This window comes from Platichthys flesus, chromosome 9 (assembly GCF_949316205.1).
Source record: "Platichthys flesus chromosome 9, fPlaFle2.1, whole genome shotgun sequence".
In the NCBI taxonomy this organism is placed as follows: domain Eukaryota; kingdom Metazoa; phylum Chordata; class Actinopteri; order Pleuronectiformes; family Pleuronectidae; genus Platichthys; species Platichthys flesus.
Genome location: NC_084953.1, coordinates 12,558,966 through 12,586,680, shown reverse-complemented (window position 1 = coordinate 12,586,680; position 27,715 = coordinate 12,558,966). Strand labels below are relative to the sequence as shown.

At 41.3% G+C, this 27,715-nt stretch overlaps 1 protein-coding gene across 1 annotated transcript; it reads right to left on the bottom strand.

Moving 5' to 3' along the window:
* Nucleotides 1-4: 4 nt before the first annotated feature.
* On the bottom strand, nt 5-16,031 carry LOC133960992 (cortexin-1-like). Its single transcript, XM_062395902.1, has 2 exons — nt 15,953-16,031; nt 5-2,656 (listed from the first exon to the last, which is right to left on the bottom strand). The coding sequence occupies exon 2, from the start codon at nt 1,537-1,539 to the stop codon at nt 1,159-1,161; it is 381 nt and encodes a 126-aa protein (XP_062251886.1). The 5' UTR covers nt 1,540-2,656; nt 15,953-16,031; the 3' UTR covers nt 5-1,158.
* Nucleotides 16,032-27,715: the final 11,684 nt, after the last annotated feature.

Below are 27,715 nucleotides of genomic sequence, written 5' to 3'. Positions count from 1 at the left end.
TGTGTGCCTGAGTTTTTCTTTCCTTTCCTCACCGTGTTTGTTGCTGACAAATGTGACACATGAAGAAGAAGTAGTAATCGCTTTTTATTTCATTCTCAACTTCCACACGTTCGATCTATCAGTAGAAATTAAAGAAGAGGAATTAAAGGAGGAATTCGTATAATTTCACCGATTTCTTCACAGTTTATCAAAAACAAAGCAGATAGTCAGAAAAATCTGTAGTTACAAAACACAAAGGAGCAAAGCTACCTGCTTTGCGACTACCTCTGGAAACTCACAGTCTAAGGATCAATATGGTGAGAGGAGAAGGACAGAAAGATAGCAAAAAGGAGACTCTCAAACTTGAGTCAGGAATAGAAAAATAAAGCTTTTTCCCCCTAAAAGTCGCTGTTTGCTTCATCACCACACTTGGCAGGCCGACTAAGCAAAGGACACTACCAATGAACATAAATTCTACTTGCAGTGTAAGAGATTATATAGTTTCAATATGGCTTCTCAGTTATAGTGACCATAACACACAAAACATACACGGACAAAGTTTTATGGACACATAAACTACGTGCTCGGGCTCTAAAAAAGCATCTGGAGCTCGTCTGGTGCTGCTCCAGGATCAGTGTCCGAGATCAAAACACACGTGAGGTTTGTGCAGCAGGATTAGCACGTCGACATATGGAGGCTTTTTAATGGACCTTGGTTCCTTTATAGGGGCGTCTGCTCAAGTGTGAACCGTGTCCTTCCTGTGTGTTCTTGCCACAAATGCAGCTTCGAAGTTTGAAACTATGTTGTGATCTGACAAGTCGGATTTGGAATAACTAGCCCTACAGGTGATGTCATTATGTGGCGGCATGGTCGCATCTTACATTAGTTCAGGTTAAGGCAGCTGTGCAGCTTATTATTTCCGAGTATGGGTGAGTGTTTATCTTGCAGGGTGAGGCTCTCGTTGGACCAATCTTGTTGTGGTAGGATAAGGTACAGCAGCCTCATATTTACACCAGTGCGCAGACTTCAGTAACATTAGGTAAACCTACTGCTTATGGAGCATTTTTAATACCCTGCATTGCGCCGTCTATCACCATCTATGAATTAGACTAGGCCGTAAAAGATTGTGTCTGTGTACATTGAAATATTTCGTCTTCTAGACCCCGTTGACACACCACCCTAAACCAGTGCATAATCAAACTGACCCCTCTCCAGCCCCTCCTTGTGGTCAGTCCAGGATGATGCAGGCATGCGACTGTAGGGGTCAAGCAGGATCCTGAAGCACCTGACCAGCAGGAAGACCAGGAAAAGCATGAGTAGACCTACGAAGGCCAAGGCGGTGCGCTGCTCATTGTCTACCCCGACCATGGTCAGAGGGGGGCTGCTGCTGCCACCGCCAGGACTGCCAGGGAGGGAGGAGCTGGCCGGGGACAGCAGCAACTCGTAGTCAATGGTTGGCACATCGTTCATCCTCCACGGGACCCGAAAGCAGGGTTTACACACTGATTGGATGGTTGGTGTGTTGGGAGGAGTTGCGGAGAAGAAAGGGAACGTGCTCATGAGAAGCAGCGTGGTAAGAGAGGCCAAAATGGAGATCTTAATATGCGAGTTAACAAAAAAAAAAGCTATACAGGTTTTATACTGTAGACCCTGTTTGTTGGGGGATGGAGTTAGGTAGCCCAAATTAGCAGGTTGTCAACAAGTAAGACGACTCCAGTAATAGAAGTGTGTGTGTGTGTGTGTGTGTGTTCTGATCACAGGGGGATGCACATCTTCCTCTGGTGGCCAGTTTCTTTAATTAAATCCAGGTCAGTCAGAGTGACATGACCAGACAGGCCCAGCCTTAATCTGCTCCGACAATGTGACAGACACACATCAATATGCACACGAGCACTTTTCAATTAACATGGACTACTTTTTACTGTCGCACATTTCGAGGAAGCGATTCAATCAAGCTCTGTGGCGCACAGGCTTTAGTGGCCCACCCTCGGGCAGGTATAGTTTTTCTTGTTTTTTTATCAGCTCTCTCCCTCACTCGATGTAGACAGGATGTGACATTGTCTCCTGCTAATCCAAACACATGTCTGATCGCACTCTCTGAGGGAGTTAATGACGCACAGATGGACTTTTATCACCCAGTTGCATATAGCTGTCTGTGTGTGTGTGTTATGTCACTGAACTAAGAGCCAGAGACAAGTGTTCACGAGGCTATTTAAAGCGTCTGCAGGATCCGGTAACACCAGGTGTTCATCCGCTTGGGCATTTGTTTATGGCTAATTAGATCAGGAGGTCAGTGGATCGATAGCCCTGAATATAAAACATTGCACCACCTTCCCTGGTGGCAACTGCTAAATGCAAAGTTTTTTCCGTCAGCCCAGCTCGCTGAAGCATGATAAGTAGGTCAGAGAGCTGTCAGGTGTTGTAATAAGTTACTCTCACTGTTTCCCTTTGGGATGATCTCCTCAGAAAACTGCTTCTCCTGACAAGACAAGCAGCAAGAGGTACGTTTTTATCAGTCACACAGTAAAAGCTTCATTGGCTTCATCCAGTTCAGTCCTCAGTCCTCAGTCCGCGGAAGGCAGAATGTGTTCACCGAGCTCATCCAGTTGTGCTGACATCACAGACAGATGTTCCTGGTCAAGACGAAGAATCACCGGAGCCTCCTCTAAACCACCACCTGCAAACATAAGAGCCACCTGGTTAGAAAAGCGGTCAATAGAGGCAATGGCAGCTGTCAAATATCCATAATCTATAATTCCTCTTTTACACCAAAATTAGAAGGTATATGGGGGTGTTTTAATTGGTCAAATTTAGCATGACAGGTTGTTGACTCCTTCCCATCACCAGAAGTTTGCCTTCCTTCCTTTTTTTCCGCTAGTGCTTCATCTTCAGCACCATGAACAGAACCAAAACCGAAGTGCTCTCTCTCGCCAAAGAAACACAATCACCCGGGTGTCATTGTTTCAAAAACTGCCAAACGTGTGTCTACTGCTGAATCATTGGACCGGAAGCTTCTTCATTTCAATTGTGGACAAAAGCCAGATTTTAGTGAGTGCTAGTCCCTACAGGACCAAAACTTTGGGTTCTTCCCAATGTAATTTATGTTAAAACAGCGCGGGGAAGATATTAACTCTAAATGTATGTCCGTTACAAGCGTGAGGTATAATTTCTGTTTGTCAAAAGAGCTCATCTATGGGTCGCTGGTTTTAAGAGCTGTCTTTATGATTCTTCTTGTAAAAAATGTATGTTTAAAATACACAGTAGAGAAGAAATCAGCTCACATTCTCTTACATTTTAGAGAACTATGAACTTGAGAAAACTTTGGAAACTTTTACATTTCTTGTGAATCCGTTTGCAACTGTAAAGACAGTATCTGTATGTCTAGTAAACAAAGATATATAATATCTATGAAATGCAATGTTGTAACCTTAGGGAGGGAGAGGGGGATTTTACGTTATGTTTGCTTGAATGTATTTCCATGTGTTAATTAACACTTTATGAAATACATCTAAAAAAATACAAGCTTTGAGAGAACTGTCCAACAAAATCTTCATAATAAAGCTCAAATGCATTTAATTTGTGATTATACTTCAGTCAACTGTGTTTCAGAATCAAACTATAGTTTTTTCCATCAGGACTGATGGTTACTAATAAGGAGACCATAAGGAGAAGATGATGTCACCCCTTCCACGTTTCATCATTTGATCTGATTTTATGACCCTCTGCTCAATAAGTGACAGCGACATTAGCCATGTGCAAGTAGAACACTGCACCAGGATCCCCCTGTAATGACACTCAATTAGCTGATTATGGCGTCATTACAGCCACTTTAGCAATAACGAATGCATGATTAAAAACACTGATACCACATTACATCAGGCTCATTTGTCAGTGCAGTGTTACAGTGGACCATTTGTTTACTCGCTGACCCCCTCTGTTCGTTTGTTCACGTGATGGAGGGAGAGACATAGTGTTGTGGAGCCTCATCAATATCTAAAATCACATCTCCTGTGGCAGACCGGGTTTCAAATCATCCAGGTAACACGATATGCATAATTAGTAATCCTCTGTATGAAGAGAGAACATATATGATGATGCAGGTGAAAAGAAAGACGGACAAGTAAATCAAAATATTGAGAGGACAATAAGCAAGATACAAAAGAGGATAGAGGAGGTAAAGATGAATGGATGAAGCAGTGGTCCCTGTGGTAAACAGGCAGCAGTACAGAGGAGAGAGAGAAGAGGTTTGCTGGCACGAACTGGACCGACTATCCTCTGCATGACCGTGGCAAAATGTCTTTTCAATACTTCCCCTCTCTCGCTCTCTCTGTCGTGTTCAGTTCAGAGGTTTTCTATCTGCTACTTCATCAGCTAGTGTCTCCAGGGTGCAGCAGACTCATGCTGGCAGCAGGATGACACACCTGGGAGGGTCCTCTCACACTGTGGATGAATATGCTCTTCTGCATGTGTACATACAGACCTGCGGTGTGTGTGAGTCTGTGTGCGTGTATTAGTGTGTTTCTAGCTCGTCTTTGCCTCTGAGTGATGTGAGTTGAAAATCCCTAAAATAGGTCAGGAACCTTGAAACTGTTTTCAAGGACATTGGTACAAAGTGAGGACCGGCCAAAAGGTCCTCACTTTCCCAAAATGTCCTCTCTCCATTGGTTGTAGGTCCTCACAAAGACAGCTGCACAAGAACACACACACCCACGTGTTTTTACAGCTTCATAGTGAGGACACTGATTGGATAAATGCATTCCTTCGCCCCTTACCCTAACCTTATTCATCCAAACTAAAGACCTAACCCTTAACCTCACCTAAACTGTTTATATATATATTTAGATAAATATACTTTTTTTTCTATTTTAAATTTTGATATTCTATTTTATTCTATTTTATACTATTTCTATTTTATTTTATAGATTGTAATTACTTGGGCATTGCTAGAAGAGAACCTGAGACTCAAGCATTTCACTGCCTGCGACTGCTTAATGTTATTGTTGTGCATTTGACAATAAAAAATTTGGACTCTCGAACCTAATTCTAATATTCACCCCAAACCAGTCCATTAAAGGGCCGCACAAAGAGCGATCCGACCAAAAGGTCCTCACTTTCCCAAAATGTCCGCACTCTGTAGGTTGTAGGTCCTCACAAAGAGCTGTACAAGAACAAACACACCCACGTGTTTGTACAGCTTCTTAGTGAGGACACTCATTGGCAAAATGCCTGCCCTTACCATAACCTTAACCATTCAAATTCAATGACTAACCCTGACACTAACCTAATTATAACCTTAACGCCAAATCTGAACCTCAAACAGCCAATAGCAAAAGTGTCCTCACTCTGTAGGGTCTATGCTTAAAGTGGTCCTCACAGAGATATAAGTACAGGAACACACACACTTGTATATCCGGTCACAATGAGGACCGGTACCAAACTATTCACAACTGATGGTCACTGCAGAGGGAAAACTCTATAGACAGAAGTAAAAGCAATCGTACATATGCAGATAGACCAGTCTAATCCTGTTGAGACTGAACTGCCCACTCTCTCTGTCTCTCTCCGTCCCTCTCTGTCTTTCACACACACACACACACACACACACACACACACACACACACACACACACACACACACACACACAAACACACACACACACACACACACACACACACACTTGAAACAGAAGTGGGAGCGAGAGCAAAAGCAGAGCAAAAACAACATTGCTGCTGAAACCCACGCACTGGGATAATTTCCATTGTGAATGTGGGATGAGCAGCTAAAAGGCACCAACACAACCGCCTCTCGTCATCCTGTCTTACCTATAATCATTAACAGCAGCATTTCTCCATTGTCTTTCACTAACTCTTCATCACAGAGAGAGAGACAGACATGATAACTGAGACGGGGGACTGACTCAGTGGTCAGGTAGTTCAGTCGTGGGCTCCCAAGATGTTTGTGTGTGTGTGGGTGTGTATATGTGAATAAGTCATTGGGAGGTAGAGGGAGGACGGACAGAGATTGCTCAGCTTATTTTCCTCCTCGTTAAGTCTCACTCCCACCATCACCCTCCATCAGTCTCACACACTCATGCACACGCACAAACACACACACACACACACAGACACACACACACACACACACACACACACACACACACACACACACAGACATTCTGTCTTCCATCAGCCTTGTCTCGCTCGACTCGCATTGGTTCTCGCCCACTGCATTTCCCCGCCAGAACATTTCCTCAATGTACCGACGAGACCCCTGAGATGAAGGGAAGCGAAGCGAATGCTCGTCAGTCTTCATCAAAAAGCCCTTAAGTGGACACCTCTCTCACACATGCGCACACACACACAGAAGTGCAACAGTAGCAGCTCATTCACATGCAAATCATGGCATGGACACACACACACGTAGAAGTAGGCATTGCATCACATACAGGGCATAAAGGCTAGAAGAAATGTTCCGATACCATTTTCCCTTCCCGATTCTGACTTAGCCTTTGTGTATCAAGTATAGATCGGATACCAGTCCATTAAAAAAAATCTACTAATACAACTTTTTTTAACAACTATGTACTACTAACCCTGTATGGAGTAGATTGCTATCATTATTTAATGGTCTCGCTCTGGTTAAACCCTTTGAAAAACAAATACATACAGAGAATGAAAGACATGGAACTTTTATATCTAGTTTGAAAGTCTAAACTGAAAAAGAGGACAAACTAACAATTACTTCCTTCAAGTAGCTCATAACTGAGAGTCTTGCACACGGTACATATTACCATTTTACTTGAGGGACCTTCCAGCAAGAAATTATGCCAAATTGTTGACATTTTACCTTTTCTTCCGGCTAGCGCAACACAACAGGAAAACATTATTTTTCACTGCTCAAAAAACATTGCTTGCCCACTGGCAGGTTTGGAGCTGCGAAGATGTGATTTCCAGAAAGGTAAAGTTGCAGTTTTATCGAGGTGGAACTAATAATACGACGTGGTATCTGATCAGTACATAGATTCCCATACTCGTAGATGGCCGACCGAGCATTTTCGGCAGAATTTGACCAATGCTGGTATCGGTATTAGAACATCGCTACATATAGATGGAGAGATGCACTGAAACACACAGGCACACACTCTGCCCCACTGCCCTCTCCTCGTCACACAACCATCGGTCAAGCCATGTTGACAGAACTCATCAGGGTAAATGAAATTAAGCTGTAGGTAATTTAGTTACCTCTCCGGTGACCAGTCTCACTCTTCCCCCTCTTCTATCCACCTATCGTTATCTCTCACAGGAATCCACACACCCACACACAATGTACATTTACATCACGTGGTTTAGAGGCAAAATATAAGAGAAAGAAAATCCCAATGCCAATTTTATGATATTTCCAGATGTCTAAAATACCCACAGTCTCACAGATTTCTCACTAACGCAAGGCTGCACACAATCTTTTCAAAAAGGAAAACCACAGACCCCCACTGTCCTCAACCACACCCAGCCTCTGCAAGGTTCGGTGTAGAGACAGGCTTGATTTGTCATTATTTATGGCCTGAGTAAAGCCACTCTCTAAAAGTAATTAGACTTCAGAAACAAAGAGAAGGGGAGAAAAGAGCAAGAGAGGGCAAGTGGCAAAAGCAAAAGGGAGAGAGAGAGAGGGATACAGTTAATGTTCCCAGTCTCAGCCACGGCCTGCTGGGAATTGAATTAACCCTTTTCAATTTGCTCCTTATAAAGATAAAGTGGACCTGAAGCAAAATGCAAAGGGTAGCTGCTGCATGGGAGGCACAAGCTCAGGTGGGTGTCCCCCTTCACATCAGAAGTAATAGTGTTTATAAAACAAACATGCAGCTTTCATACAGCACACGTGAGCTGCACACAAACTACCACACATATTGGCGGATGGTGGGAGGCCACACATTGAAACCATCCATCTCTGAGCCTTATTGATACGTTTGATTTTCTATTAGTGGTGACTCCTGGGTGTTTATCTGGAATCATTCGTCACCTCAAGGAGTTGCCATCTTCAGAGTGTCTGTGGCAAATGAGAACAATGGACTGGGTCACCTTCAGCTGTGCACGACAATGAATGTTGTCCAAATAGCAAACCTTATCTAGCTTTAACATGTGCCCCTTAAACTGCGGTTCAAGTGCACAGCTAGCAGCTGAGGGAAGCACACACCCGCATGTGTTTGTACGTATGCACGTGAGCAAATATGCAGACCAATACATTACAGGTATTCTTAGCATTCGAGAGAGACAAAGTGTCTGTGTAGTCATTTCACGACCAGCCGGCTCCTTGGATAGCCCGGGTCATAATTATTCTGGCAGACAGTGAGTAGCTACAATAATGGTGATAAAGTTGGGTAATTAAATATTATGCTGTGCCGACAGAGCCTACCGTCTGGCCACATACACACTTGCTCGTGCACAAAATGGTGTGTATTTGTATGTGAGCGACAGATATAAAGACACATTGAGAGAGAGAGAGAGCGCGAGAGAGAGCACCCTGTTCTTTTACTGAGCGAACATGCAAATGAGGATGCAGTGAGAGTGGCAAACAAACAAGACTGCTGACCTTTTAAAACAAAACGATACAGTGACAAAACCGGGAGGACAATACGTCTTGTATCGATGCATGCTTCAAGCGCCTGTCCACCATCATGAACACACATACTTCCCCCACTGCTCACTCCTCATCAGCTTGAAGTATGGATCCCTCTGTCAGGCGTTCCTAAAGGGGAAAAAGTGGCCCGCTGCTGTTAGAAAGTGTGGAGAAACAGCAGGAATGAACAGGGGATGGAGATATTGAGGGAGAAGACAAATGGGAGTTGTGCACAGATGAAGGTTGAAAGAAGCAAAAGGGACTAAGACAAGTCCTTTGTGATTCTCAACAACAGCTGAACAAATTCCATCATCCAGTTTGCCTGCAATCTATCACTTTATCTCCGGCCCTGATGAACATGCAGTCTATTTTCTCTATCAGCATATTTAGAGTTCTTCAAGGTCACTCCTGCATCAATATTCAAAGTATTCAAGATTCCAGATCAGCATTCATTTTTGTACAAGACGAGCTTTCGGGTTTTAACAAGGCCTGATTTAGATACTGCTGAAACTCTCCCCCTGACAGGGTCACCCGTTCCGAGGCGGACCGAAATAAAACCCATGCAAGATCCGATCAAAAGACATCAGAGGGTGTGGGAGGGGGGGTGGGGGAAGACTCGCTCCAGCCCTGAAGCACAAAGATGTCTGACTGCTGCAGGGAGAACATTCAATGGGAGTCAATCCTGTGTCCCTGTACAGAAACTGGATCTTCTGCTAATCATCAAACATATTAAAAGTGTGAAAAGTAATTGTCTGAATTTTGTGAAAGCGACTTTGTTTTTGTACATAATAATGAATTATCTTCCACATATAGGACCCGGCTAGTCTCTCCCTTACTTCAGGCTCACCTCTCACCAAATTTTGTAATTCATTCATAATAATGATCAGCACATATACACAGCAGGTGGTGTATGGGGACACGTCACTTTAGAGACCTAAAACAAGGACGTTATGTGGAAATCTATAGACTCAGATATGAGATGTGAGGGTTGGTTTTTACAAGTATTTTTCTCTCTGTTCAATAAAGTGGCCATGCCACAGAAAATATTGTCAGCCATAAAAACACAATGAAAAAGACTGCTACCAAATGCATTTTCTCAGAGCGAACCTATTTTCGATTTTTATTATGTCATGAGTCATGATAAATATGATTTTTCTGGTCATGAGGCCCTTGGGGGCTGACTCAAAGGCGACGAGTCCTGGAACACATTTTTGCTTCCAGCCGTCTATACCTCACTGATGCTGGCAGCAAAAGAAACGACCTTTTTCTCCTTTTTACCAACTTAATCAATTCTGTCGTATCTGACCATTACTTCCAAAGATCTCTCACAATACTCCCCCTGCCTCCCTTTTTAAAACTGCCTTCCCCACTCCTCCTTACTTTATCTAACCACCAGTCAGGTTCCCTAAATATCAGCACAATAATATCCACCTACATCCTATCATTCCCAAACCCTGGGCATTAATAGGATAAGTGTGAAAAGACACGAGTCCACCCTTGGCAGCAGGTCACCAGAGAGTGGATATAAGTATGGATGAGTGGGTAATATCATAAATGGATTCATTTGATTTATTTGATATAAAAAGGGGCAACCATGCACAGAAAGAGGGCATCCAATCGATCCATATAATTCAACCTTGAAAGAAAACATGCTGCTGTCACATCAGCTAACGACGCAACACCATGGAAAAACCTGGTGGCAAGGTGCGAGGTGGTCAGATGAAAGATGAGGTAAGAGGAGCAGAAGGGCAGAGAGGAGGTGGAGGCAGAGCCACGATAGAAACATGGAGGAAAGGTGCAGAGCAGAAATATAATCCCTATGATTTACACCAGCATTCAGACAGGGCAGAGGTCTGCGACTACCCAGGAAATGTAGACGGTCAGGGGGGCATAAATTAGACCAGCTGGGGACAAGAGACAAAGACAAAGTCAGGAGGGCGAGAGAAAGAAAAAGAGAGACGAGATTTGGGGAGGATAGAAATAAGAGGTGTATGGTCGGTTAAGGCAATATGGAGATGTCAGCACTCTTAAGTCAGAAAACAGCACTTTCGTTCCGTCAGGAAGTTGTTCTGTCACGTCCACTGGGACAGAACAGAGCCTTTGCCAGCCAGTCAACTAGCCCATGATGAAGTCCACATATATATTACATGCCCTGCCCACACAACACCTGCTCGAAGACAAGGTGGCAGGGCTTTCAGTCAGCGTTAAGGGGAGAAAAGGCAGAAAATTTGCTGTAGAGGGTAAACGAAAATGACCTGAGATGTCGTGAGTCAGGATGTAAAACAATGCTTTTCACTCAGCAATACAAAAAAAAAGAATTATGCTAACAGCCATGAATGTGAAAACACAATATCAGGGTGCAGTGCTCAGTGAATCTGAAAGAAACAGAGGAGTGTTAAATACTCGACAAAGTGCTGATTCAAACAGTGAAGCATAAAGAGCCGCTCGGCAGGGAGCTGCTGACTGCTGTGATCCCCGCTGAAATAGAAGCCACCAGTTGAACCATTAAGCACGGATTACACACAAAGGAAAAGTCATCTCAGAGACACCGACGTACCACCGGTCCTCGCTGGAGTGAAGGAAGTCTGTCCGTCTGATCTGATTACTGAGCTTATAGTGGGGTGCAAAGAGAGGGAAGCTGCCGGGCCCCCGGAAGCCTCACAGACCCAAAAGAAAAAGGCAAGGCCAAACACATTTAGGACAAAAAGAAAAGGAGAGCTTATCTGTGCACTTTATTTCATGGTCCATCAGCAGATTTCATTCCAAAGAGTGAATGGGCCTCATCTCTTTCCCTCTTTAGTGTTTCCAGATGAGTTAATGGACTCCGGCTTGGAGCTGCTCTGGGGTCTAAGGGTCTATTTCTTTTGGTGGGATGGAGCAGAGAGTCGATTAATCCTGTGCCCTGTGTCAGTTATCAAAGGGCCAATGGATTACGGGGTTGATGAATATTTGTTGAGCGATCGTCAGTGGAAATCAAAACCGCACGTCTTGGAGTGTCACCTCTCTGTTTCTTGTCAAGGATAAATATCCAGGAGGACGTATCCACAGCTGCTGTTCCACCTCGAGTCGGACATCGTTTGGTTTTTTTTGGATAAGGGTGCCCGGGCTAAATAAATAGGATTAAAATAGTATCAGTGCATGAAGTTGAAATTCAACATATTTGCTATTAACAGTTTAGCTCAGGCATCAACATGAGCCACTGAAATCTGTGTTAAGATTTAGTCTGGTAGATAGCAGCCATGTAGGATTTCAGTAGCTTGCTGCTTTGGTGTTGACGCGAGCAGGAGGTGGCTCTTCAAGCGACAGAAAATGGGACTTTTACGACCCCATGTGCCGTGTTGCCACATCATTTAGAGCCAAATTGAATCATGCTCGATGTGACATTGTTAATATCTCAGGGGCAATACACTGAAGTACCAGAAAAATGAACAGGTGATTTCTTGCCCCCATGGTTCCACATGAAAAAGCCATTTCAGAGCAGAACCGTGCCACAGTATGAAATTTCAATTATAGGTATCAGAGCGACGCCGCAAAGACACTTCAGTGCCTGTAGCTCCTCACTCAGCTGCTTTTAAACGTCGGCCGAACAATGTGATAGAACGAGAACCTTGGTGAGCAGCGGAGAGTAAATGATGTAAGATATCGAACGTAACCACAGAGATTGTCAGTGACACGGTGAGACAGCTGTGTGCCGGACAACCTGATTCACTAATGTGCTTCATGTAATACTGTACATCCTGACGGGAGTGTGAGCACGGCTTTGTTGCACAACCCACCGGGGGTTTTCTCTTTCCTCCACAACTCTGCTCTCATTACAGGTCATTACATGATTACACCGACAGCTTCCTGCCGATCAGCGTCACCAGAGCGCGTTGTGTATTTATCAGAAGTGGTAAACTGAGAGTGGTCAATAAGGCAAAGTAGTCCCAGACGATTGTATGTTCTCAATTTCATGACTATGAGCCCCTTATATGTTCGTTAGCTCCTTAACAGACAATAAGTTAATAATCAAGTTTCCCTCACCGCGAGTATTTCTGGAATGAAATATTTTAGACTTTTATTGTAATTTATCCTGACATCTGAAATCTGAATCACAAACTCTGTTGTTTGTAATGGTTCAACCCAATATCAGGCCAAAATAAAGGCAAAAAAGGTCATAAACTTTACCAAGATCATAAAACTATATTTGCTGCTGTGTTGAATAAATAAAACAATTGTAATAATTCAACTGTTTGAAGGTGCTTAATCTAAGTTTTGATATTGATAGGAAGATATGTTTGCTTTGGTACCAAAAGGGATCTTAGTAAAGTTTAATATTTGAGCGCAAGATCGAGGCCTTTTGTATCCAATTCACTCACCTCTATTCTGATAAACTGTCTGACAAATTTGCAGGTAAATAACCTTAAGCCACTGGTTCATACAAACACAGGAAACCAGGGATTCTGCAGTGTTTTCTGACATTTTGTCTGACTTGTCGTTTGCAAGCTCAGCAACTGAACGACCACTTCGTGTTGTTAATAAAGTTAAACCAACAACATCAGACGACGTTGATTGACGGGTCTGGGTCAGGGCTGAGGGCGGTAACTGTGGAACTGTGACATACAGAAGCCCTGACGGTTCATTTTAAGGCAAAGCTTCTGGGTGCTTTTCTCCTTGAGTGTTTCGATACTTTCACAACATTGAAACAGTACATAGCGCTGCTGTGTAAACAAAAAACACATCTCTTTCTACAAAATGGGACCTTAAAGGTGAGAGTGTTCAGCTGCTCTTTCACTTTGGGTTTCCTTTACATTATTATCTGAAAGCTCAGGCTGCTTCTTTTGCCCTGTCCTCTGCTCATTGACCTCCATCGGATTCAAGATAAGAAGAAACTGTGACTTCTCATTACCATCAACACGACAGTTAATTATTCAGCCGTTGTCACCGTAACGTGAGACTAGCAGGGCAGTGGTGCTTCCAACGCCTGGCACAGATTTCAGAGCTCTGCGTTGGGTAAACGATACAGAGCAGCACAGACCTGGACCTGCACCTCTATTCAGAAACTGGATCAAATTACACACAACTGATGAGAATCAAAGATTCAGATTAATGAGCTGACGACACAGCGCTTACAGAGTTTGCGGATTTGAACGAGCAAATGAAATTCAAAGGACATTATGGGGGGAAATTAGATTTTTATTCTGAGTGACAGTTCTAAATTAAATTCAGTTGCGTACTGCTAGCTGTTCAGGATGTGTGCATCTGACCTACCCTGATGAGCTGTGAGGCGCTCGGGGGGGGAAAAACACCTCTCAGCATCTCAGCATGGTAATTCAGGGTACTTTTACTGAAGGGATTCCGTCTTGTTACACAGATACTGAAGAGCTCAAGACTAATGCCGTCCCAACACGTTGATACAAAATACGTTTGGGACCAACAGGGTTGTCTTTCTTAAGACCCTTATGGGATGGAAGAGATTTTCATGCAGTTTTTAGCCCGGCCAAGGAGGTTGTGTTTTCTTGCGTTTGTTTGTTTGTTTGTTTGTGTGTAAGCAAGATTACAAAAACCTCAACGTTATTCCATGAAACTTGGTGTTAAGATGCAGTATGGGTAAGAGAAGAAACCATCAGATTTTGGTGCAGATCCAGTTCAGGGGACGGACCCTTTTTTTACTTTCTTTAACATTGCGAGAAAGAACATTTTGCAACATTAAGCTGATTTACCAGAAAATATTTTATGTAACGATAATATAAATCAGGCACATTTACAGAAGCGATATCTATGAGTTTGTGAAAATTGGTTTAGCTTGATTGAATTTCAAGAGACTGTTGGGTTTGCCTGAGTTCTGACTAGTGACAACAATGCAGCACATCTTCACATGCTGTCAAGAAAGTTGCTATAAATCAAAACACGGAGAGAACAATATGGGCACATTCTTTCTTATTAGTCATTGACTTTAAACACCAACTTCCTGCTGGCTAGCTTTACAAGTGCTACACTGGGAGTAAGAGGCTCTATTAGCTAAAGCAAACATTTATACGATTTCAGTGTATCCATGTGCAGGCTTTTTTTTGTTATCATCTAAGCCTTAAACACTGAATGTACAAGGATAGTAGTGATTTCAGTTATATCTAACCCAAGCACCATGGCTAATCCCCGAAACATCAAATCTAACTATACAACAATTATCTATCTCTGTCCTTTGCATTTCTCAGAAAACATCCTATCAACTTGGCAGTTGAATCACTAAGGAATAAAATTGGTTTATGATTTGGAACAAATTGGACATGAGACACGTTCAAGATAAACTTTGAATAAAGTATAAATCTGCTCAGCTCTGCAGCAGCCAGGCGGCGTCTCCTGCATGTCATAGGCATAGCTGCGATCAGAGCAGTACAGCCGTCGCAGAAAAGTAACTGTACATGTCTTGGTCTAAAAACTACATAAACATAAAACTGTATTGCAAAGTTTATCCTGAAAGCATTTACAAGTAGAATAAGCAGCATTATTAATCTTTCAGATAAGTTTTCTGAATTTATTTAAACCTATTTCTTTCAAATAAGCAAAATACATAAAATGATCTCTTTCCTCCACATTGTAATTGTGTTATACTATTATTGACTTTAGATGGAGATCACAAAGTACAGACACAACATTTTGATTGGGGAAGGGTTCCATTCTCTTCTGGAAGGTTAAAATTGTTTTTAGGAGCAGTCCAAGGATGGTATAGTCTGGAGCTGCATTGTCATAATTTCTTCGTCAGTTGGGTAATAACCTGGTGCCATTGGGATTTTAAATACTGTATATCAAAATAAGGTTGGTTAAAAAGCTGCACCGTCATTTTATGCTCTGCTTTTGATCCAATATTATTTGATTAATAAATTTATTTGTCAAAAGAGATATAAATTACCGTGATATATATAATAAAATATTTCGGTGGAAATAGCACAAGAGGAATAATTGATAAGGCAACAACCTAATTGCTGTGGTAATTTGTCTTGTCTTTGGTGTTTGCTCTGACATCTTTATGTGTTCCATAGGAATCCAACATCTCTAGCATTAGTCTTGTTTATTTCCAACCCTACAGAAACATTTACTGCAGCTTGTTGGCAGTAAGACTCTTGTGATCAGCTAATAGAGGTCTGGCACATTAGACTGGGCAGTAAGAGAATAGAGCATCGGTACTGAGAGGACAACTTCCAAAGTTGGACATCACAAAAAGATCAGGAATTACGACGCAGTCCGAAACTTTTCAATACACTTAAATACAAATAAAGGACATGCAACACATAGTGTACAACATTTCATCCACATAAACACGTTTCCAGTACCGATGACTAACTTAAACTGGATAGATTTGTATAATGCATGCACTACAAACCTGACTCCTTGTAGCCTGGTCCTTGTGCGCGCTGAGCCCGGACAGCTGCAGACTCAAACTTTGGGATGCTCTCTGCTCTTCGTCCCTCTCTCCTCCAGCTCCAGTTCCTGCTGCTGCTGCTGCTGCTGATGATGCTCAGAGTGGCTTCAGCCGGAGACACAACGGGAAACAGGCAGAGGCTCTCAAAGCTCCCCACCCACTCCTGTCTCCTCCAGAGCACACAGCCAATCACAAAGGCAGCCTCATCCCAATGATAAATAATCGATGCATAGCACAACTACAGTCACACCTGCTCTGGACCACATGTGTCCTGATGGGTAACAATATGAAATTATGCAGGATTTTAAACAAATATTTGCACAATTAATTTGCACTTAGAAGACCAGCCTGTGAACACAGCCAGGTTCACCTCAGGGTGCCATTGACTAACCAATAATTTACCTTACATAATTTTGCACTTAAAGAGCCACTTGCATGTCTTTGTTTTATTTCTCTAGACCCACAGACTTTGATAAAATCCCCAAACTCCAAATGTAAAATACCTCTAGTTAAAATAAATGAATATTAATAATGAGCACCTATTTAATATGAGACTCTTTCACACACTGTAGAGCAGGATTAGCCAAACTCCCCACTTTATCTATTCTCCTCTTCAAACGATTTGTTCTTGAAAGCAGCTTGTGCCATCTCTTCTTATCAATTAAATAAAAACAACACAAAGCAGTGCACCTCAAAACTACTGATGTATGACTAATTAAGAAAAACAGTAGCAGAGAAAAAATAAGACTATAAATTGAGTGTAAAGGACTGCTGGTCACTGCATCCTCTGTTACGTCAAGGATGTATCCCGACTCTTCTTCTCCAACTCCCACCATGATCCTCAAGTGATGAACAGTATAGAAAATGGACAGACAGAGGGATAAACAGGCAACAGATTAAAAAGCATATTGATGTTTTCAGAAGCAAATGTTGCAAAAAGAATATGAAATCAGTTTAAAGCCACATGAATTAACATGTATTTGAAAGTTTCTACTTTCAGGTAAATGCAACAAGTGCAGGTCAATCCAAATTCAGTGTTCCACAAGAAGTGACCTCGTACCTCATTAAAAAAAAAAACCCTCAAAAGTCTCAATCTAAATTTTCAAAATTATGGTTCCCCTCCATCTATTCATATTGCCCTATAGTTTCATTCTGTCCCAAGTATGCAACTCCTCCAATTTTTTCCACCATTTCTAATCCTGTGCATAATCCACCCTTCTCTCCTCATCCTTCTCTTCCCTCTTATTCAGTCAGAGGTTTCCTCGAGGGAGGAAGTGATGACATCCGTGCCATCTGCTGCCATCCCTCCATCTCGCTGCCAGGTGCTGCTGTTGCCAGTCCCCTCACCTGGGCCCCAATGGTCAGGGCACAAGTGTTGTGGCACATGAGAGATGGGAGTAAGAAAGCAGCGGCCGATGGGTCCGGTGTAGTACGGGCCTTTAATGATATTTATTAGTGAGGTTCTTTTGGTCCTCAGAGACTCATCTTCACAGTACTTATATACTTGTTCGGCGAATTGGTCAGTCTGCTGCTGAGAACTTTTTTTTTGTCCAGGAGCTTATTTGAAATATTTGATTAAAACATTGGCTCTTGGGGTGGCTGTGTCAGAGGGGGTAGAGCTGTCATTACCTAACCAGACAGTCAGAGGTTCAATCCCAGTCTTCCCTATCTGCACGTTGAAGTATCCTTGGGCAAGATACTGAACCCCGAATTGCCCCGAAAAGAAAAAAAATTGATGAATGGGTCAGTGCCATGAAACCACTTAAAACCAAAATACAGATGCAAATACCAAATATTCACCAAATAAGCAAGTAGAATGTCAACGATTGAAATCACATTTAAATGCTATCAGGCGTTAAGGCCTGAAATTGAAAGCAAATTGAAAGAGTTCATAGTCTTTTTCATTGAATAAACAAGCCAAGTGATTTGAACCAACTTAAAACTAACATATTTACCCAAACATCAAATGACAAAATGACTACAAACACGGATAGCAAACTCAGATCGAACCAAAATTGAAATGTCGTCAGGCAGAACTCTTAAATGAATGTGAAAGTGTTAAATATACTTTTACATTTCATGACTGACACTGATTCTCTACACTGATTTACCAGTTATCTCAAAAAAACAATTCCTAGCATGGAAATTTGATTATGATGTTAAGCAATAACTACCATAAACCATTTAAAACTTCTATATTGATACAGACCCATTTGTATAACATAATATCAAAGGGAATGACATTTGGGTGTAACACAAAGGGTTACTCTTTATTCAGTTTCATAGTTTGTTTTGTAGTTTGGGTTCACACAATGGAATTAACATTCTGTCACATGGTCTTTTGAGCTGTTGCTGACACTAACTATTTTGCTTGCAGAACATAGAGCATATGCACTAGTTCTATCAAACTGAATTATACAGTTATGTACAATTTATGTGCCATTAAAGATAAAAGATAAAAAATGTCATCTTTCTCCACAGGCCGGTTTGAGTTGATGAGATCAGTTGGTAGATGGAAACAGATGCATATAGGATTTTTGTCGGGGAGACGTCGATTCCTTCTCCCAGTTGACAGATTGAAGAAGCTGTAGCCTGCGCTGATCGAGTTAGACCTTCATGCATTGTGGCCTGTATCAGGTTAAACGTTTGGACGCAATCGAATTAAGTCATTTCATTTTTCTTTCACATTAACTTAACTCCAATATGCGACAACTGGGAGCCACAAGCTGAGCTGCCAGGGCTGAGTCACATGGCAAGTGGGAAACATGCTGATTGGCTTACAGGCTCGGTTGTAAACACAGGGTGAAACTTTATGCTTGTCGCTGTTTGTGTGTCTGTCTACCAGACTTTGTGAAACCTCAACGTTGAATATATTCTGGCACAAATTTTACACATACACACGCTATTTTTTTCCGAGCTATAAAAAAAAAATGTTTTAATTTGTGCAAGTTATAGCTATATGAATTAAATGTTTTCACACAACCACAAAGATTTTGCAAAAGCTGCAATCTTTACATTACATTAGAAAACAATAATTTGGGCTTCGTGAATTTACACATTCAGGCATACAACTATAGGATGTTAAAAATATCTGTGAACATTATATCTTAACTTATTTGAATCTATATGCTGCTTCATCCCTTGTTCACATTTCCACCTCTTCATACTAGTGCAAATTCTCACATGCAGCTGCTTCTTCATACAAATTCCAAACAGCAGTTCAGTTCAGTTTAGACCATCCCACCACAATCTCTTTAGAAAATGTGTTTTCTCTTGATTAAAGCAATTTTCTCTCGGAACAAAATGGCAGCAACACAAAAGATTCTGTGCGTGTGTTCATACCCTGTTAAGTGGCTGTGTAGGTGTGTATAAGTACTCTACAGATGTGGAGAGTCACGCTCTCAGGTGTTTTTCTCAGTGTGTGTACGTGTGTGTGTGTGTGTGTGTGTTTGTGTGTGTATGTTTGTGTGTGAAGGAGGCTTTGAATGGAGCTTGAAAGCACATATCAGGCGTGTTGACCCTCTGCATGTTCACCTGAATATATTAGTATAAATCTGTCTGTGTGTGTAATCCTGTTGTATGCGGGTGAAAAATTAATCTTTTCTGCTTTTGTGTTTGTTTCTGGTTCGTTGTGTGTGGGTGGAGGAGCAGGTGGCCATGACCAATCAATAATCCTGATAATGAGATCTGAGGGGTGTCATTATGGCGGCCCCTCGGGCGTGCAGCGCCTCCTCTTCCGTAAAGAGCATCATTGTCTTCTGTTCTCCGAGTGAACACATTCCTCATTAACCTTTTTAGCCACCACAACACCAGGCTCCGCTTACTTTCCCCAACATGTTTTGTTATTTGCTTTCATTATTAATTTAACAAACCTTTATTCCCCCTAATATTAAAGTAAAAAGTAAATAAAGTAAATACTGTAATTTTTCCAATTGTTTAAAAAACATAATCTGTCTGGATCTATATATATATGGTCCTGAGGGTTAATTGAGCTTTTTCCTCAATTTTGTATCATTGTATAAAATGATAAAATAAACCATCAACCATAGTTAATGATACAATTGGACTGCAAATATATATTTGCCAGAGCAACATCATGTTTTCATCTGAGATTAGCAGGATTATGCAAAAACTTCCTTACCATGAAACTTGGTGGATGAATGCGATATGGTTTAGGTTAAACTTTGGCAAGGATCCAGATCAGGGGGTGGGTCTAGACGAGTGAATTTAAAAGTGTTTGGACTATAAAAACTTGGTCTAAAGTCAAATTTACTGTCACTCCCATAATATTAACTCAATATACATAGGAGTGAAACACCATTCTCCACAGATCAGTCACACATCTAAAAATTCTGAAAACAGTAACTGGGAGAGGCCACTCCAACCAGGTGCACCACCATGTTGTTCACAATCACGATATCCTACTCTACAAATTCAACAGATTTAAATTCTACAAATTACCTTCAATGATTCAAGAATTCTGCTGGTCCATCTCACATTAATATATCTTTATATCTAGAGCTAAAACTTAGAAAGACCTTCCATCATTTTAGTAGTTTTTGATTTTTCTTTACTGTGAGTAAACTCTGCAGCTGAGATGATAATCTGTGTTGGTGTTGTTGCTGGTGGTGGAGGGGGGGGGGGGGGTTGCCAAGAGTGACAATTTTCTCCCCCTCCCTGGAGCCTGATGCTGTCCCTCATGGCGATAATCCCTCGCAGGTCGGACACCAGCACAAGTATTATCACAATTATATGCAGAAAAACCCAGTGGGTGCTGCTGCTGTGTTCAGAGTGAAAGTAGGAAAGTGAGCAAGGTGTGTGAAAGTCATTCAAACCTCTGGGAATCAGCGATGGGTTTTAGCCGGTGACCTTCAGAGGCCAGAGCATGTCTGTTCCCTGTTGTGTGTGTGATTTAGTGTAATTTGGCTGATGAAGAGGTACAGAGGAGCCTTGCTTAACTGAGTTCAGTCTGTAGTTGCTGTTGGTCTGTACTTTGGCAGTAGTGTGCGGTACTAAAATGCTGTTGAGCAAGATGATCGAGCTGCTTCATACTCAACCATCACGAGCTGTTGAATAAGTCAAATATAAATGAAATTCAGCAAAGATGCTTCTCTGGCTGAAACACGGTGCTGCGTCAGCACATTCCTCTTTGCATGCATGGACACATCTTCTAAACAAGCGAAGGATTAGATATTTAATTACATGTGGCTGTCAACGCAGAATTTCAAACACTTCAACACAGTGAAGTCAGAGTGGTTTACAGAATTAAAAAATGTCCTTTGCTTATTTGGATCACAAATATTAGCAAATGTTTGATGTTTAAACTGAGAGCTATCAGCAGTTTGAAAAATGACTTTTGAGTTGTGTGTTTGTGTATACTGTACATGTGTGTGTCCTCTGCTGTCGGGGCGGCAGCGAGCAGAGGTTGTGTTTCCCCGATGGTTTCATTTGCTGCAGGGGAGGTGATCGGTGAAAAGGTTCAATTTCATCTCAGTTGTTGTTTTGGAGCAACATTCATCATAGAGTTTCACAACTTCGCCCTGGATTGGTCTAGTGCCACCGCTTCGCAAGCTGACACACACACACACACACACACACACACACACACACACACACACACACACACACAAACACACACACATACACATACACATACACACACAAACACACACATACACACCACCTTCACTGATCAATCTGTAGCTTTTCTTCCGCACTTCGTGGTTCATGGTTCATTTGATTTTATTTTTGTCGAAATATAAAGTGCTGTATAAATACAGACCATTTAGCATTTTTGTGTGTAGTTCAATGCATGGCAACAGTGTGGCTAAAACTAACAAGATACTGAAATGTAAACACAACAAATTTATTTAAAAAGAAATTTTTAATTAAAATGTTATTTATTTATTTATTTTAATTAGGCAATGTGAGCCTTTCATAGACATATCAAAATCTGCATTCATGTTTACATGTATTCACTAATATGAAAACTTTGAATATTCATCATAAACAATGTAAAGTAAATGTGCACTTTATGTCGATTTTCGCAACTGAATTTTTGCATATTTGATCACATTGTTTTCTTTTTAATTTAAAGCTATTTCAAATAATGTTTATGGTTTATAGTATTGAATGTATCCGTCATAAGGGCAGTGCAGGTATTGGGCCCCAAAAACCCATCATTGTGTCATGTAAGGCAGCGTTGGGTTATGGTTGCATGTGTGTCTGAGTGTGTGTCATTTTATTCACGTCCACCGACCTCCATCTTTTGTCTCTTTTCCATTTTTTTTGTAAACCCTGACAAACTACTGTTGATCAAAACCTTCAGGCAGTCTATCACTCTCCAATTACTCATAAAGGAATGATGGTAAAAATAGGTCTAATGAGGCATTAGCTCAACCTATGACCTTGGTAAGAGCATTCTGGAGATTTGTTTTCTGTCCTGAGGCAGAATGTGACACATTTAAATGCATGGTCATGGTTATTATTCATAAGACTTTTAATTATGCATAGCCACTGAACAGCAGTAAACAATCCCTGTGTAAACAAGCTCTCGGCAAAAGTCCTTTTATTATTGTATTGCCTCAAAACATTAAAAAAAAGGAAAAAAGACAGATTACCGTGTGATATCAGCTTTGGAAATGAAGTGTGAAGCACTAAAGGTGTGATCACACTGGAGAACTATGAGAGTGATTGGATGAGTTTTTGAGGAGATGCCAGCCAAAATAGTTCCCCTCCTCATGAAGTCATTTTCATTCCTGGAGAACAACAGCGAGAGAGAGGGAGAGCGAGAGAGAGAGAGAGAGGGACAGAGAGAGAGAGAGAGAGAGAGAGAGAGAGAGAGAGAGAGAGAGAGAGAGAGAGAGAGAGAGAGAGAGAGAGAGAGAGAGCTTGAATTAAATTAAAACCAGAGGACACTTGGTTCAGATAACAGACTCTGATGGAGCCAGTTGACTGATGATGCTCCGTTTCAAATTTTCCCCACACGATAAGCATCGCTGGAGGATTAATTCTGCCTGCATTTAAAGTGATTGATCATTTCTATAAATTAATGAAACAAATAATAAATATATTAATAATGAATGAAGGATAAGCCTTGCCAGGGGAGCAACCAGCCATGCTGCTGCCATGCATCACATTCAAATTTGGTATTTGCATTTCTTTACAAGGTATCATAGGACAAGGCTATCGCATAAACACACACACACACACACACACACACACACACACACACACACACACACTGCACACTCATGACTCTACGCTGGGGTCGATGTGGCTGCTTTAACCCTTCACTTCCAGGTCAGGGATCGATCTCCTCTGATCCACAGAGAGCTGTAAATATCCAGTTTTGATCAGTTGATTGACTGACACATTGAGCTGTTGAGATCTTCTGCCGATCACTCGATGGATCCCCCACATGCACCTGGGCGGAGGACCAGATTTTCCGGCCACAGAGAGAGCAGCTCAACACTAAATTACATTATCACTGTCTGCACCCCTCTGCATCTGGGCGACATGGAACCCGTCCTCTCATCCCACTGACATCCCATCTGCACCGTGAAAAGGCAATTACTGCAATAGATCTGTGTTGACAGCTAAATGAGGAAAATTGAAATTTCCATGTAATTATGTAATTATGACAATTTTTTACAAATTATGTAATGGTGGGTGGAGAGCATGAATAATGACAAAATTATGTTTTAATGGATTTGGGTGCTGTGGTAATTATGGAATTAATTAATGGACCCTTCTTGAATTAGTAATCGTATTTTACAAATCTTTTTTTCCATATGTTTTTCAACCTGTTTTGCAGCTTCTCAAGTGTTTGTGCAGTGTGACTTATCTGTAACCCTAATGATTCATGTCAGGAGGGAACTCACGACGAGGAAAGCAAATACTTAATCTCGCAAAGGTCTTTGAATTAATCCCAACTCATATCCACTAACTCAGAATGGAGTGGAGACCAAATGTCACAGAGCAAGTCTAATCTGAATTCAGGAAGACGATTTATCCGTTTATACATAATGTACTTTAAGATTCTCTCTGACCCAGAGAGGCATAGTGGCCCAGTGGTTGGCCACGTTATCTTTTATTAGTTGAGATGTGTAAGACTGTTGTTAAATGGTAATTGAATTATAGCCTGTTTCTAGTGTTATCGACCAGTCAGGGCTTCACAGTGCAAGTCACATTCACTTATTGATGCTCACATTCCCACTGTGTTTTTGTACAAAGTGATTTCTTTCCATATAAACACTATTTATACACCTACAGAGAAATGATGGGTGCAGCGTCTTGCCCAAGGAGAACTTAGGAATGCAGACTGGAGGTACAGGAGATCAAACCACCGATCAGTGTCACAGCCGCTCTCCCGTAGTTTAGGTCATTTGTACTTGTTACGTACATGTTTGTCTGTTTATTTTTATGTTTAATACAGTTCGTCTGCCCTCAAACAATTTATGACTCTTAGATTGTTTTGATTAGAAAACCAAAGAAGGTATTATTATTATTATTATTATTATTATTATTATTATTATTATTATTATTATTATTATTATTATTATTAGTAGTAGTAGTAGTAGTAATAGTAGCAGTAATAGTAGTAGTAGTAGTAGTAGTAGTTGTAGTAGTAGTAGTAGTATTAGTAGTAGTAGTAATAGCTTCTGGATAAAAGCTTCATATTGATTGTGAGATTTTCATTGAAACAATAAGCTAGAAAGGGAATTACGTCCCAGCATGTCAAAATATTAATCACAAGTGCATCAGATTTCAGATCAATGTTGATATCTTGACTTAGTATTTAATTAATCCCACAAATACTTATTTTGTGTATATGCTGTGACAACATGTAATACAGATTAGGTGTAGCTGAAGTATTTTACAAAATAAGCAAAGACTGTATAAAAATGTGAAGTTTTCCTGGAGTATACTTCACTCAATGCTTGGTCCATGGCTCCCTGCCAAATTCGGCTGCCCTGCAAATGAGGTGCAGTTATTCAGAGAACTGTGGGTCATGGGTAAAATCTGAATATTGCCTCTGGTAGCACACCTGATCCATGTGACGTGAAGCAAGAGCACGACAACCTTTGTGTTGAGGGTAAGAGGCGTATAAAGACAAGACATTTCACCGGGGCTCATTAAAAATTCAAAATTGCCTCTGCTCTCTTCATCAGTTTTGATATTTTAGCCCTGGATTTAATTTCCTCCTTCTGCATATTTGATTCAAAATCCCCCACTTCCTTAACCCTCCCCCTTTCTACCTTCCTCTCCTCCTCTCCTGGTGTCTCCTGCCTGCTATCCATCACACAATCGGACTTTAATATGCTTTGTGGAGGAATATAAGACATTCATCACAGTGTGGCAAGGCCCAGGACAGTGCTGCACATTTCATAGGCCAGTAAGCCTCAGCAGTACTGGACCAGCTGTAGAGATGCTAATGCCTCTATTTATCCCACCAGGCAGGCCTGCAACAATCCGTCACTCCAGGCTTGATGACTCTGACTCTGTGTCCCACCCCTCATGGAGCAATGAGCTGCTTCTTTGTTAACATCTCTGCAGTTACCTGATTGGCCTTTTGTAATGATGGATGGATAGATGGATGCAGAGACAGAAGAACATTATGTTCAGGAGGTGTGATGGAAAGTGGAGGGGAAAAAAACATATGCAGTCTCTAACCCCTCTCATGCAGGGCTGGGAACAAATTTAATATACAGCCGCCTCAGAAGGTTCTCTTCAATCAACATGTTCTATATATATTTGATTTCAAATTGTAATTTTTTGCCCATCTGTCAACACTCAATAAATGATAATGACAAAGTGGAAACTGAAGTTAAAATCAAAACTGAAATCTGTTGTTTATAAAGTGTTCTGCCTCATGTTTACCCCAATAATACTAAAGATATGTCCAAAACCAACCCTACACTTGTGGTCATTTGAATTGATTGGACATATAAGGCATGGACCTTTGTATTATAATGTCCCACCAATCACATGTGTGTAAGGACAGAAACCTCCAGCCATTGAGTGACATGCTACAACACGTACAGTCTGAGTCACTTTGCGGACCAGTGGCCTCTCTGATGAAGTACCACTCTCCTGGAGGTGAAGGCCTGTTGACCCCTGGTGAGGGTAAATAAAGGCAAGTTTATAGTCTAGGTCTACAAAAGAAATGTGGATTTATTGCAATAGTAAATGAGGCAGCCCAGTGGTGGAAATATTCACTCTTTGGGAGCTGTCATGTTGTCTGTCTCACTGTCTTTACCACACAGCAACTTACAGTTTTTCAGCATCTTACATAGGAAGTTCAACATTTTGGGAAATTATCATATACATTTTCTTTCTGCAAGTGAAATGAAAAGACAGACAGAGCCTGCACACAAAACATTACGTGTGGGGAGCTCAAGATTTATACCATTCTTATAGTGAGTAAGTGAAGCCGCAAGTCTTGGTACAAATATTCCCTCAGAATCCACTGTACTAACTTTGCAATATACATTTTAATGACAAAATACTTCAGTTGCGTTTCGTGTTTATTGATCTAAATTATTTTCTCCAGCTTGTGTCTCTGCTGTTACTTTGCAGTGTTCTGTCATTCACATACACACCTGCAAATAGCTGACCAGAAATCGGTTCCCATGGCAGATAAAACAGTATTGTCCAGCATAAATCTATCGTGTTTATAGTTTCTATTGTCCCCTATACACCCAGGTATTAATGTAGTGTTAGGTTCTCATCCATCTATAGCTACAAACAATCAGGAGCAAAAATAAGACCCCACAGAGTCTTTGCCACCGGCAGAAAGTCGTGTGTGGAGGATCACTGGGAAAGATGAGTGTGTGGGGAGAATGAACTTGAATTATCAAATATCATTCACGCACAGCTTTTAAATGGCTGCAATTATTCTTTGAAGCATGATTAGCCTGTGGAGGATTCTCGTGAGAACAGTGCGGTGGATTAACCCTGTCAGCCTGACGCTTGTGTAATTTGCCAGGGGACAGCGAGTCAAGAGCTGGACCCCAGGAAACATACAAGTTACGCCATAACAATGTGACCTGATTAAAAAGGCTCTTCACGCTAATAATAAATCCTCGATCCATGAATCCAGTGATTAAAGTTAATTACAAACAGTCATGCAACAAAGAAAGCCACATGAAAGTAACAGACCTTTGAGCCAATAAGCGACGCTGAACCGCGTCTTATCACAGGTCATCCGAGTCCCAAGTCCTCACACAATCTAACATCACTAATCCTTAATGAAGAGATTTGTACTGTTTAATAATTACTGATAACTTGAGCACATGTTGAACAGCTTTAATTATGAGACTCGCAATTATCTAAACAAGTGACCTCTATCTCTCCCTGTGTGAACATCTGACTTACAGCCAAATATGTAAGTATACACTACTTAAATGAAACCGTAAGTAAAGTACCAAATTGGATTTTCTATTGGAGCAAAATAAAGTAAGTTCTTGTTTTTAAATATCCAGATGTTTGTTTTGCACACACTAACCCTAAACATGCCCCCATGTTTATTTTCTCCTAATATCAATAAAACGTCAGTCGCAAAAAATTTCCCAGTGTAGGGTACTTGTCATTGTGTCTATTTTCAGAATTTTTATGTCCACAATTTCACTATGGGCTCTTCATTCCTTCCTGTTGCTTGTCCTCACCTTTCCCCACTTTCACGCTCTACCTTCTGCCTCCACAGATAAATCACCTCACCTG

Bases quoted from the DNA above. Each gene is read 5' to 3' on its own strand.
- LOC133960992 (XM_062395902.1), bottom strand. From the start codon at position 1,539: ATGAGCACGTTCCCTTTCTTCTCCGCAACTCCTCCCAACACACCAACC.